The 10,932-nt window shown below is 44.3% G+C and overlaps 1 protein-coding gene across 5 annotated transcripts in view; it reads left to right on the top strand.

Annotated features, from left to right (window-relative positions):
• The window catches only part of UBR1 (ubiquitin protein ligase E3 component n-recognin 1), a 169,001-nt gene that overhangs the window by 1,506 nt on the left and 156,563 nt on the right, over positions 1-10,932 (top strand). The window contains exon 1 of one of the 5 annotated variants that reach the window (XM_070054075.1): positions 4,884-5,110. The exons of 2 other annotated variants lie outside the window; for them this stretch is intronic. In XM_070054075.1, the coding sequence (XP_069910176.1) occupies positions 5,030-5,110 (81 nt within the window). In that variant the 5' untranslated portion in view covers positions 4,884-5,029. Of the gene's footprint in view, positions 1-4,883; positions 5,111-10,932 lie in introns of those variants that run through there. 2 more of the 5 variants (XM_070054073.1, XM_070054076.1) reach the window with 2 other exon arrangements.

The raw sequence follows: 10,932 nt of genomic DNA, 5'->3' as shown, positions 1-10,932 counted from the left end.
ATAGTTCCCTGAAGAAACTGCCTCCCTGGGAAGTTTGCTAGAGCTTTTATAGTGAGGGTCAGAGGAGCCTGCAGGATGTGGGGACAGGAGCAGCAGGAGAGCCTTCCTGCTTGCGATACACATCTTTATTCCTTGTGTGCTCAAAAATCTGACTCATACTGGTTTCCTGCAGCTTTCCTTGTTCATGGTGGTCTGGCCTCCTCTGAATACGATTGTGTAAGATAAGCTTTCCTGGAGCATCCACTGAAAAACAAGCCGAAGCAGTAAACCCAGTGCCCTACTCTTGCCTGAATCCTATACTCTTGGTTACAAAAGCAGGTAGAAATTCACTGTGAAAGCAAACTCACCCTTGAACTGACGTCAAGGGAGAATTTATTACTTGGACATTTAACAATATAATATACCCTGCCACCAATAGCAAAAAATTCATGACTCTCATAGAACTTCTTTCAAGTCACTATTTCTTTCTTTATAAAAAAAGGATTTATTTTATATATTTGAAAGTCATGATTACACAAAGAAAGGAAAGGCAGAGAGAGAGAGAGAGGTCTTCCATCCACTGATTCACTCCTCAATTGACCACAACTGTCCGAGCTGTGCTGATCCAAAGCCAGGAGCTAGGAGCTTTCTCTGGGTCTTCCCATGCAGGTGCAGGGGCCCAAGGACTTGAGCATCTTCTGCTGCTTTCACAGGCCATAGCAGAGAGCTGGATCAGAAATGGAGCAGCTGGAACTCAAACCAGCGCCCATATGGGATTCTGGCACTGCAGGCGGCGGCTTTACCCGTTACACCACAGTGCCAGCCCAAGTCACTATTTCTCATGTTGATCTTGTTAAAAAATACATAAATATTAAGTCATTGTCCTGCAAAGTCATTTCTATAGAAAGCTAACATAATGTGATTAAAATGATTTGGTTTGTGTAAAGATTTTTAAATTATTTTAAAATATTTATTTATTTGAAAGTTAGTACCAGAGAGGGGGAAGAGACAAAAAGAAGGGAGAAAGATCTTCATTCTCTGGTCTACTTCCCAAATACTTGTAGCAGTCAGGGCTGGCCCAGGCAGAAGCTAGAAACCAAGAACTCCATCCGGGTCTCCCACATGAGTGGCAGGGCCCAAGCACATGGTGCCATCATCTGGTCTGCTACTTTCCCAGGCAGAAGTAGCAGGAAGCTGGATTAGAAGAGAAGTAGCTGAGACTCAAACCAGCACTTGCAAATGGAATGCTGCCATTACAAGCAGCAGCTTAAATGATGCTCCACAATGACAGCCTAGTAAATTGCTTTTTAAATTGTGATAAAATAGGTATGAAATTTACCTTGTTAGCCATTTTAAAGTGTGCAGTTAGGTGGTATTAACTAGTCATACTGTTTTGCAACTGCCACCACTCTTTCCAGACCTCTTCATCATCTGAAACGGAAACTCTATACCCATTAAACATTAATTCTGCATCCTTCTCCCACCCCTGCCAGGCCCTGACAACCGCCACTCTGCTTTCTTGTCTCTGTGACTTTGACTACATAGTCAGATTTGACTCATGGAATCATACGGCATGTATCCTTTAAATCTGGCTTATTTCACTGAACCTAATGTCCTCAAGGTTCATCCACATTGTAGCATGTGTATGAATCTTCCTTTTTAAGGCTGCATCATTTCACTGAATATATGAGGCACGTTGTTTATCCACTCAGCTGTTGATGGACACCTGAGTTGTTTCCACCTTGTGACTCTTGTGAGTGTTGCTGCTATGGACATTGGCACATACCAGACGTCTTTTATAAGCTTCTGAAGTAGCATCTCTTCCTTAGTACAACAAAAGATTGAGGAGAATTTAATGTAGGTAATTAATGCTGTGCACAGGAAACCCAAAATAACTGCAAAAGAAATCACAGAGCCTTGAGACATTATGCTAAGTGAAATAATTCAGAGAGAAGGAAAATACTGTATGATTCCACTTATATGGAATACCCAGAATAGTCAAATTCAAACAGAAAGTTGAATGATGGTTGCAGAGGCTGGGTGGAGTGAGAGGAAGGGGGTTTGTGTTTAATGGCTACAGAGTTTCAGTTTTGTAAAAGGAAAAATTGTTCTGAAAGTGGATGGTAATGATGGTTGTACAATGTGAATGTACTTAATGCTATACTTAAAAATACACTTAAAATGGTTAAAGTGGGGGCCAGCGCTGTGGCACAGCGGGTTAAAGCCCTGGCCTGAAGCGCTGGCATCCCATATGGGTGCTGGTTCGAGTCCTAGCTGCTCCACTTCCGATCCAGCTCTCTGCTATGGCCTGGGAAAGCAGTGGAAGATGGCCCATGTCCTTGGGCCCTTGCACCTGCATGGGAGACCCGGAAGAAGCTCCTGGTTCTTGGCTTTGGATCGGTGCAGGTCCATCCATTGCAGCCTACTGGGGAGTGAACCAGCAGACAGAAGACTTCTCTCTCTGTCTTGACCTCTCTCTCTGTAACTCTTTCAAATGGAGGATGGCCCTGCACCACATGGGAGACCAGGAGAACTACCTGGCTCCTGCCAATGGATCAGCGCGGTGTGCCGGCCGCAGCGCGCCAGCTGCGGCAGCCATTGGAGGGTGAACCAATGGCAAAAGGAAGACCTTTCTATCTGTCTCTCTCTCTCACTGTCCACTCTGCCTGTCAAAAAAAAAAAAAAAAAAAAAAGAAATAAAGAAAGAAAGAAAGAAAGAAAGAAAGAAAGAAAGAAAGAAAGAAAATGCTGTGATATAAACTCAGAGTGTGAAAGAGACAGGAGAGAAACAGAGAGAGCACTTCCATCTGCTGGTTCACTCCCCAAATGCCTATTACACCCAGGGCTGAAGCCAGGAGCCCACAACTTAATCCGGGTTTCCTATGTGGGTAGCAGGGATCCAAGTACTTGATCCATCTTCTGGCACCTCCCAGGCAAATTCTCAGAAAGATGGATTGAACATGAGGCAGAGGGAGGACTTGATGCCAAGCACTCCACTAAGGATATGGTATATCCCAGGCGGCAGCTAAACCCACTCTACCACAACAGCTGGCCTGTGTGCTGTACTTTTGTAAGAGTGGCAGTGCACTAGGTTTGTTTCTACGGCCATCACCACAAATGGATATTGTGTTGCACTACAACATTATGACAGATACAATGTTACTAGAAGATAACAATTTTTTGCCTCCATTGTAATCTTATGTAATATTATTGGACCACGATCGTATATTTGGTCCATCATTGGTTGAAATGTCATCATGAAGTGTGTGGAAATCTTTATAAAATATTTAGGAGAAACATTTAATAAAATATCAATATGTACTTTATAGTCTCCAATAAAATACAAAAATATTAGAGTACACATTCTCTTCTACCTGTTATTTTTCTTATAAAAGCTTATCTCAGGGGCATGTGTTGTGGCACAGATTTATATATCTACACAAGGAATAATAAGGCAAATACAGGTGGGCCCTAATCCCACACAAAATATCCCAGAGAATATGGGCCTTTGAAATGGAATTACCCAGGGGTTCTCACTTCTCATTGAGATCACTTGGAATAGGTTTGTGTGTGTGTGTGTGTGTGTGTGTGTTTAAAAAAAAAAAAAAAAAAAAACTAATGCTCAGGCCCCAATCCTTTCAAATGAAATCAGAATCACTACAGTGATGCCAGGCGATCCTAATGAGCTGAAACCTGCAGCACAATCCCTAAGTGAGAACCCGGGAAAAACAGTTCTGAGGATGGCTGCCCCAAATGAGTTTTATTTGGGGGCCACAAGAAAGAGAACTCGTGTACTTAAGTTGTTAACAATGCTTCAGACAGAAAAATGGCACCTGCAAAACGAGTCGTTTGTTTACTCACAAAAGCTGCTTGGACTAAAGGTAATTTTATTAAAAATGTATCTCTTTGCATAAGAATCAAATTCATAATCCTACTCTAAATTAGGTCAAGCTGTCACTCACCCAAAATTGTGGGCCTGCTTCCCAGAGTTCAATCAAGAAACACACCAGAAGGAGTCGTCACACCAAACAATTTAGTGCAGCAAATTAGGAAACCATAGGGAATTATTCCTAAAGCTGTGTCTCCACAACCCGGGGAAAACAGGTTATCTTTTGTCTTAGGGGAAAATGAATACCTCTTACGTAGTATTCTTGTTTGCACATGCAGGATGGAGACAAGTCCACACAAGAACAGTTCGGAAATATGCTTCAACATAGGTTGCATGAGATGGTAACGAGGCTTAAGCACCTCCTGCGGTGGAGAGCTTAGTGTTAAAATGAAGCAAAGTGGTGTCCTATGGATACTTTTTGACCCACTTGCCCAGGCGTCATCGCTTTTGCAGTAGGGTCTGGACAATCTAGGGTGACAGGTGATTGCACCCCTCCCTGGAATGTGAGTGAAAACCTGAAAGACAACTCAGAATAGCACCAGGTGTTTAAAGGGTCTGGAACTAGGAATCACAGTAAACACTCTCCGACACGTCTTCCATCTACCGAAGGGAATGATTTTAAATTCTTCGTTATTCCCTGCCCCCAAAACAAAACTGGGGCGTCAGCTTTCTTCATACGTGCGCAAGTGCCCATGGGCTCGACTCCTAAAGATGGAAACGCCGCGAGTACTTTTGTTTTTCATTCTGTGGGTGCCGGAGATTGACAGCAGCTGCGTCGGGAGACCAACCAGCCCCCCGCCCGCGACCGGCCAGACAGGACAGGCTCTCCCTTAGTTCTTGACAGTTGCCTTCCTCTTATAGCGGACGCTGAATTTGTCTTTCACCTCGCAGATGCAACAGATTCTAGTACCGAAGCCAGGTGTACAACCACTCAGCATTAATAGCCACTGCGACCAATAAATTTCCAAGCGAAAATCTCCGGCCCCTTCGGGTCGTGACGCCCGCTTCCGGGAAGCAGACCGGAAGCCGCTCTCGAGTCTGCGTCAAACGCGACTTCAGGGGCCGTCGCAAAAGTGTCGCCCTCCGCCTCTCGGACGGGCCACAGGTTTCCACTCGCCTCCGGCCGGGGGTCGAGCACTGCGGGAGTCAGTTTCCCTCAAGATGGCGGACGAAGAGGCTGGGGGTGCGGAGAGGATGGAAGTCAGCCCCGAGTTGCCCCAGACCCCTCAGCGACTGGCATGTGTAAGTGCCTGTAGACAAGTTCCTTTTGTCCTCCCCCCAGTCCCTCCCTACCGCGCTCAGGAGGATGTGGGGCTTCACCTCTTATGGCGGCTCTGGGGAGGGGGAGTCCTATGGATTGATCTGGAAGGAAGCTGCCGAATAAAAAGTTAGTCGTCACCCACATTTCCTGCCAGTCAAGCCTCCGGCATATAATGACTTTGCCGTTTATTAGTCTCGACGGGCTCAAGCATGCATGTCTGTATCCTGAAGTAGAAAGAACTGGTGATGTTCTTCTATGGTTTCATGTAGGGGGCTAAGGAGGGATTGGAGAGAGCCATTTTCCGGTAGACGCCGCGCTAGCCCCTCTTGATGCTAGGAATCCAGGACGCAGACCCCGCTGCAGAGTGGTATGTTGCCCAGCCGGCCGGAACCTGATAGTGCAAGGGAAGGCGGCCACTGTCAAGTCATAGTCAGGTGTGGGGTGTAGGAATTGTTGTGCCTCATTGTAGCCTCTTGAGAACCCCAGGCTTATTCCTCTGTGGAGAAACCTGCCGTATGTTGCTGCTTTTTACAGCTGTGGAAGGGACTCGTAGCTATTTCAAGTCAGAGTAATACGGTTTGCTCCTGCATTTTGAAAGACTCGGAAGGCAGAGATAGTGAGCAAATGTGAGGCAATAGTCTGACTCCAAGAGAAAGCGGACTATGGAGGGTAAGAAGTAGGGTACTGTGTTAAGGGAGTGTTCTAAGTGCCTCTGGGCATCTGGTGGAGAGCTGTGTAGGAAATATGCAAATGTATGTCACAGCTGCATATAGAAAAGTGTGAGGTGCACCCCTCTTTCAGAAGTTCCTTTGGTTTATAGTGTTCATAAAAGCATTCTTGAAGTACTTTAACCCTGTGAACACTTCAGCATTGTTTATGAGCTACAGAAATGAGTCAACCCCAGGGACTGGAGAGACTGGCTGGGAGATAGAAACCAGGTAGGGAGGGAGTTGGACTAAGGGTTTGACCACCGACTAGGCCATCGTTTGGCAATCTTTCTCCATCCCAAATAGTAATTCAAACTCACTTCATTGTTGGAATTGAAGGAAGATACTTGTATGACTATCTGACATGACAAGGCATAATGGAAAGATAGAACAAATTTAGAGCTGGTTTTAGTTTATAGCAAGTTTAGAACCAGCTCATTTTAATGGTAGCTTGTGCTTTTTTCATGTTAAAAGGAATGGAACAGGGCTGGCATTGTGGTGAGGTGCATGAGGCCCCTGCTTGTGGTGCTGGCATCCCAAATGAGTGCTGGGTCATGCCCTGGCTGCTCCACTTCTGATCCAGGCTAATGGCCTGGGAAAGCAGCAGAAGATGGCCCAAGTACCTGGGCCCCTGACACCCACATGGGAGACCTTGATGAAGTTTCCAGAGCTCCTGGCCATTGCAGCCATTTAGGGAGTGAACCAGCAGATGGGAGATTAATCTCTCTATCTCTGTAACTTGGACTTTCAGATAAATAAATCTTTAGAAGGAAATTGTGTATGATAGTCAGAAAAGTTGTTTTAGTTTTGTGTTGCCAAAGATGACTGATATTTATTTAAAGCTTCAGTGTGTTCTTTCCAGATGGTGTAGTAAAACTTCTTTATTCTGGACTCTACTAATTGGGAATTGGGAATTGGAAATAATGGTATAGGAATTTCAGGAGATATTTCAATTTGAATATCTCTGATCTGAAAACTAAAATCTTAAATGCTTTACAATCTAATTCTTTTGAGCACTGACATGATAACATAGGTGGAAAATTTCACACCTGACCTCATGTGTTGGGGCACAGTCCAATACAAGTATACTAAACATATTGTATAAAATTACTTTTCAGGCTATGTGTGTCATATATATATGGAACATAAATGAATTTCATGTTTTGGCTTGGGTCCTGTCCCCAAGATATATCTTGATATATATGCAAATGTTCCAGAATCCAAAAGTCTGAAATTTGAAAAACTTCTTGTTCTGTGCATTTTGAATAAGGGATACATGACCTGTATTAGATTTCTTCGGGCAAAGTTTTTGGATTTTGCAAAGTAGTAGGCTGATGGTGTAATACAGCCTCAGGGAAACCACATTCTAATGACACAGGTAATAGTAGGGCTCAAAGAATTTTTTTTAAAGAATTTATGTATTTGAAAGACAGAGTGACAGAGGGAGAGACTAAGAGATCTCCTAAGGGTTGATTCATTCCCTAAATGATCACAACAGGCAGTGCAGGGCCAGGCTGAAGCCAGGAGCCAGGAACTCCCATCTAGGTTTCTGGCATGGGCGACAGGGGCCCAAATACTTGGACCATCTTCCGTTTCTTTGCTAAGAGCATTAGCAGGGAGCTGGATTGGAAGTGGAGCAGCCCTGGCTCAAACTGGCAGTTTATATGCGATACCCATACCCCAAGCAGCCATGTAACCACTGTGCAGAGCACTGACCTCTAGTGCCCTAAGAAGTTTAACTCAAGATAGGGTCATGTAAGTGTGTAACTGTTAAACCTCATGACCACTCTTGATTTGAATCTATCTATTGGAGGGCCCCAGAGATCATCCTACCTTCTTTTTCTTTTTAAAGCTACCGTCTTCAATTTTATTCTGGCAGTGGAGTAAATTACTAGTTTCCCAGTTTGCTACTTCTTTGCTATTAAACAAAAAGTTCAGGTTTTTTCTTCCATTTGAATGATTCTTATATTTTAAAAAAGGTTTATTTTATTTATTTGAAAGGCAGAGTTACACAGAGAGAGGTCTTCCATATGCTGATTCACTCACCAAATGGCCACAATGGTCCAGACTGAAGCCAGGACCCAGGAGCTTCTTCTAGGTCTCCCACATGAATGCAGGGGCCCAAGCACATTTGACATCTTCCTCTGCTCTCCTAGGTACATTAACTGGGAGTTGGATTGGAAGTGGAGTAGCCAAGGCCCAAACTGGTGTTTATATGGGATGCCAGTGCTGCAAGCAGTGGCTTAATGCACTACACCACAGTGCCAACCCTGAATGATGCACATTTTAAATCAGTATTGGAGGCAGAGGAAACAAAAATAATAAATAAGGAATAGTTATGGAGGTTTGAGGGGTCTTACCAGTCCCATTAGAGTTCTTGATTATAGTTTTTTATTTCCTTAGATCAGATTTGCTTCTTGGATCTAAGATATTTTTCAGTCATACTGCTGTCAGTAACTTTGAAGACTGTCATATCCCTAATACCACTAACATGCAACAAGGTATAATAATAATAATGGGTATAAATAATTGGATATTTATAAAAGCTGTTGCTTAAGAATAATCAAGGGAAATCTGTAGCTTTGGAATGAAGTCCACAGATCTGTGTCTTTGCATCATGCCCTGCTGATTCTGAAATTCTGATCCATAGGACACACTTTGAATAAAATTTAGGTAGATATTTGGAAGTTATCAGTATAGAATTGACGGTTGAGTTTGTGGGAATGGATAAGATCTTTGAGGAAGAAAATGTATGTATCACACACACAAACACACAGAATGAGGAAGTGGACTGAAATGATTGAATTTCAAGGTTAGAAAATAGAGGAAGACTAGTTAAGAACCTTTGGAAATGGAACAACCAAGCAGGTGGGAGGTGAGAGTAGTGCAATATCATGGCGAGTAGTTTTGAAGAGAGGGTATTTTATTGGGTCCGTGGGGATGAGGGTGGGACAGTCTGCAAATCTAAGGATATGTGGGGGTGATCTGCCAGATCTGCATTCTTTGACTGTATTTTCTTCCTTAAGTCTGTCTTAGAGGTTGTCCCTTAGCATGGTGCTAAGCTTTTCTCTTTTGCTTGACTATACCTTCTCTCTAGGTGATTTCATCCAGCAGCTTTAAATACCAGCTGGATGTCTTAACTTCTAAAATTTGTATCTTGGGCCGGCTGCATGGCTCACTTGGTTAATCCTCCACCTGCAGTGCCGGCATCCCATATGGACCCTGGGTTCTAGTCCCAGTTGTTCCTCTTCCAGTACAGCTCTCTGCTGTGGCCCAGGAGGGCAGTGGAGGATGGCCCAAGTGCTTGGGCCCCTGCACCCTCATGGGAGACCAGCAGGAAGCTCCTGGCTTTGGATCGGTGCATCACTGGTCATAGTGGCCATTTGGGGCATGAACCAACAGAAGGAAGACCTTTCTCTGTGCTTTCTCTCACTGTCTATAACTCTACCTGTCAAATAAAAAAAATTTTTTTTTTTTTTTGTATCTTTGGGTCATCTCACTTTTGAGCTCTGGAATCAAATCCAGCTGCTTACTCGACATTTGCACTTGGTTGTCTGATTTTTTGAATGGGAGAGCAATTTGGAAGTAACTGCGGAAACCTAAGCCATGGGGTCGGCACTGTGGCGTAGCGAGTTAACACCCTGGCCTGAAGTGCCGGCATCCCATATGGGCGCCGGTTCTAGTCCCGGCTGCTCCTCTTCCAATCCAGCTCTTTGCTATGGCCTGGGAAAGCAGTAGAGGATGGCCCAAGTGCTTGGACCCCTGCACCCATGTGGGAGATCTGGAAGAGGCTGAAGAGGCTCCTGGCTTCGGATTGGCGCAGCTCCAGCCGTTGCGACCAATTGGGGAGTGAACCATCGGATGGAAGACCTCTCTCTCTCTCTCTGTCTCTGTCTCGGTCTCTCTGCCTCTCCTCTCTCTATGTAACTCTGACTTTCAAATTAATAAATAAATCTTAAAAAAAAAAACAAAACCTAAGTCATGGATCATTGTAGCTTGTATTAGAGAGATTATCACTGAAGATGGAGAGAAGTGGATGAATTTGAGAGAGTTTTGGAAGTTGATAAAAGAGAGACTTGCCGATGCATCAAGTATGAGGAAGAGGGGAACAAACATGATATTTAGGTTCCCAGTTTTTGGCTTAAGCATTCTTGATAGTGATTGTGCCGTAAACTGAGAGGAAGGATCATGTTCTAGGAGGGAAAGGAGGAGGGCACATCAAGAGTTTGTTATCCCTGTCTTAGTAGATGACCTCCATAATAGCTCTTGAATGCAAGCAACTTTTCTTGTCTCCATTCCACCTCTATAGTTCAATCCAACATTTGTTGCCTGGGCAACTGCAGTGACTTCTTAACTGGGTTCTGCTTCTACCTTTGCCCTTTTTCATTCTGTTCTTCCCGGATCAGTCTGAGCAATCTTTTTCAGACTAAATCAGATCATGTCATTCTCATGCTTAAAGCCTTTATTAGCTTTCCATTATACTCAGAACAAAGTCTAAGCTCATTCCAAGCCTTTCAACACTTTCGTGTTTCAACCCTTAAAGCAGCACTTCTTTTTCTCCTTTGTTATTAGTTTTTAAAACAAGTCTAAGCTCTGTTGTCCTTTAGAAACTGTGCTTTTGCTTATTAGGGTGTGTTTCCTCTGCTATTTCTTTTTTTTTCTTTTTTTCTTTTTTTTGACAGAGTGGACAGTGAGAGAGAGAGAGAAAGGTCTTCCTTTGCCGTTGGTTCACCCCCCCAATGGCCGCTGCGGCCGTCGCGCTGCGCTGATCCGAAGCCAGAAGCCAGGTGCTTCTCCTGGTCTCCCTTGGGGTGCAGGGCCCAAGCACTTGGGCCATCCTCCACTGCACTCCCAGGCCACAGCAGAGAGCTGGCCTGGAAGAGGAGCAACCCGGACAGAACCTGGCGCCCCAACCAGGACTAGAACCTGGTGTGCCGGCGCCGCAGGTGGAGGATTAGCCTAGTGAGCTGTGACGCCGGCTCTCCTCTGCTATTTCTTAATAAATTCTTCGTCAAAAAAAGTGCTTTTTGTTCTCTGTCAAAGCAAAGCATCTTGTTTATTTACTCTACTGCACTCATTATAGTCTTTAGTTACTA

The sequence above is a fragment of the Oryctolagus cuniculus genome, chromosome 12 (genome assembly GCF_964237555.1).
Source record: "Oryctolagus cuniculus chromosome 12, mOryCun1.1, whole genome shotgun sequence".
NCBI classification, from domain to species: Eukaryota; Metazoa; Chordata; class Mammalia; order Lagomorpha; family Leporidae; genus Oryctolagus; species Oryctolagus cuniculus.
This window is presented reverse-complemented; position numbering and strand designations above follow the sequence as displayed.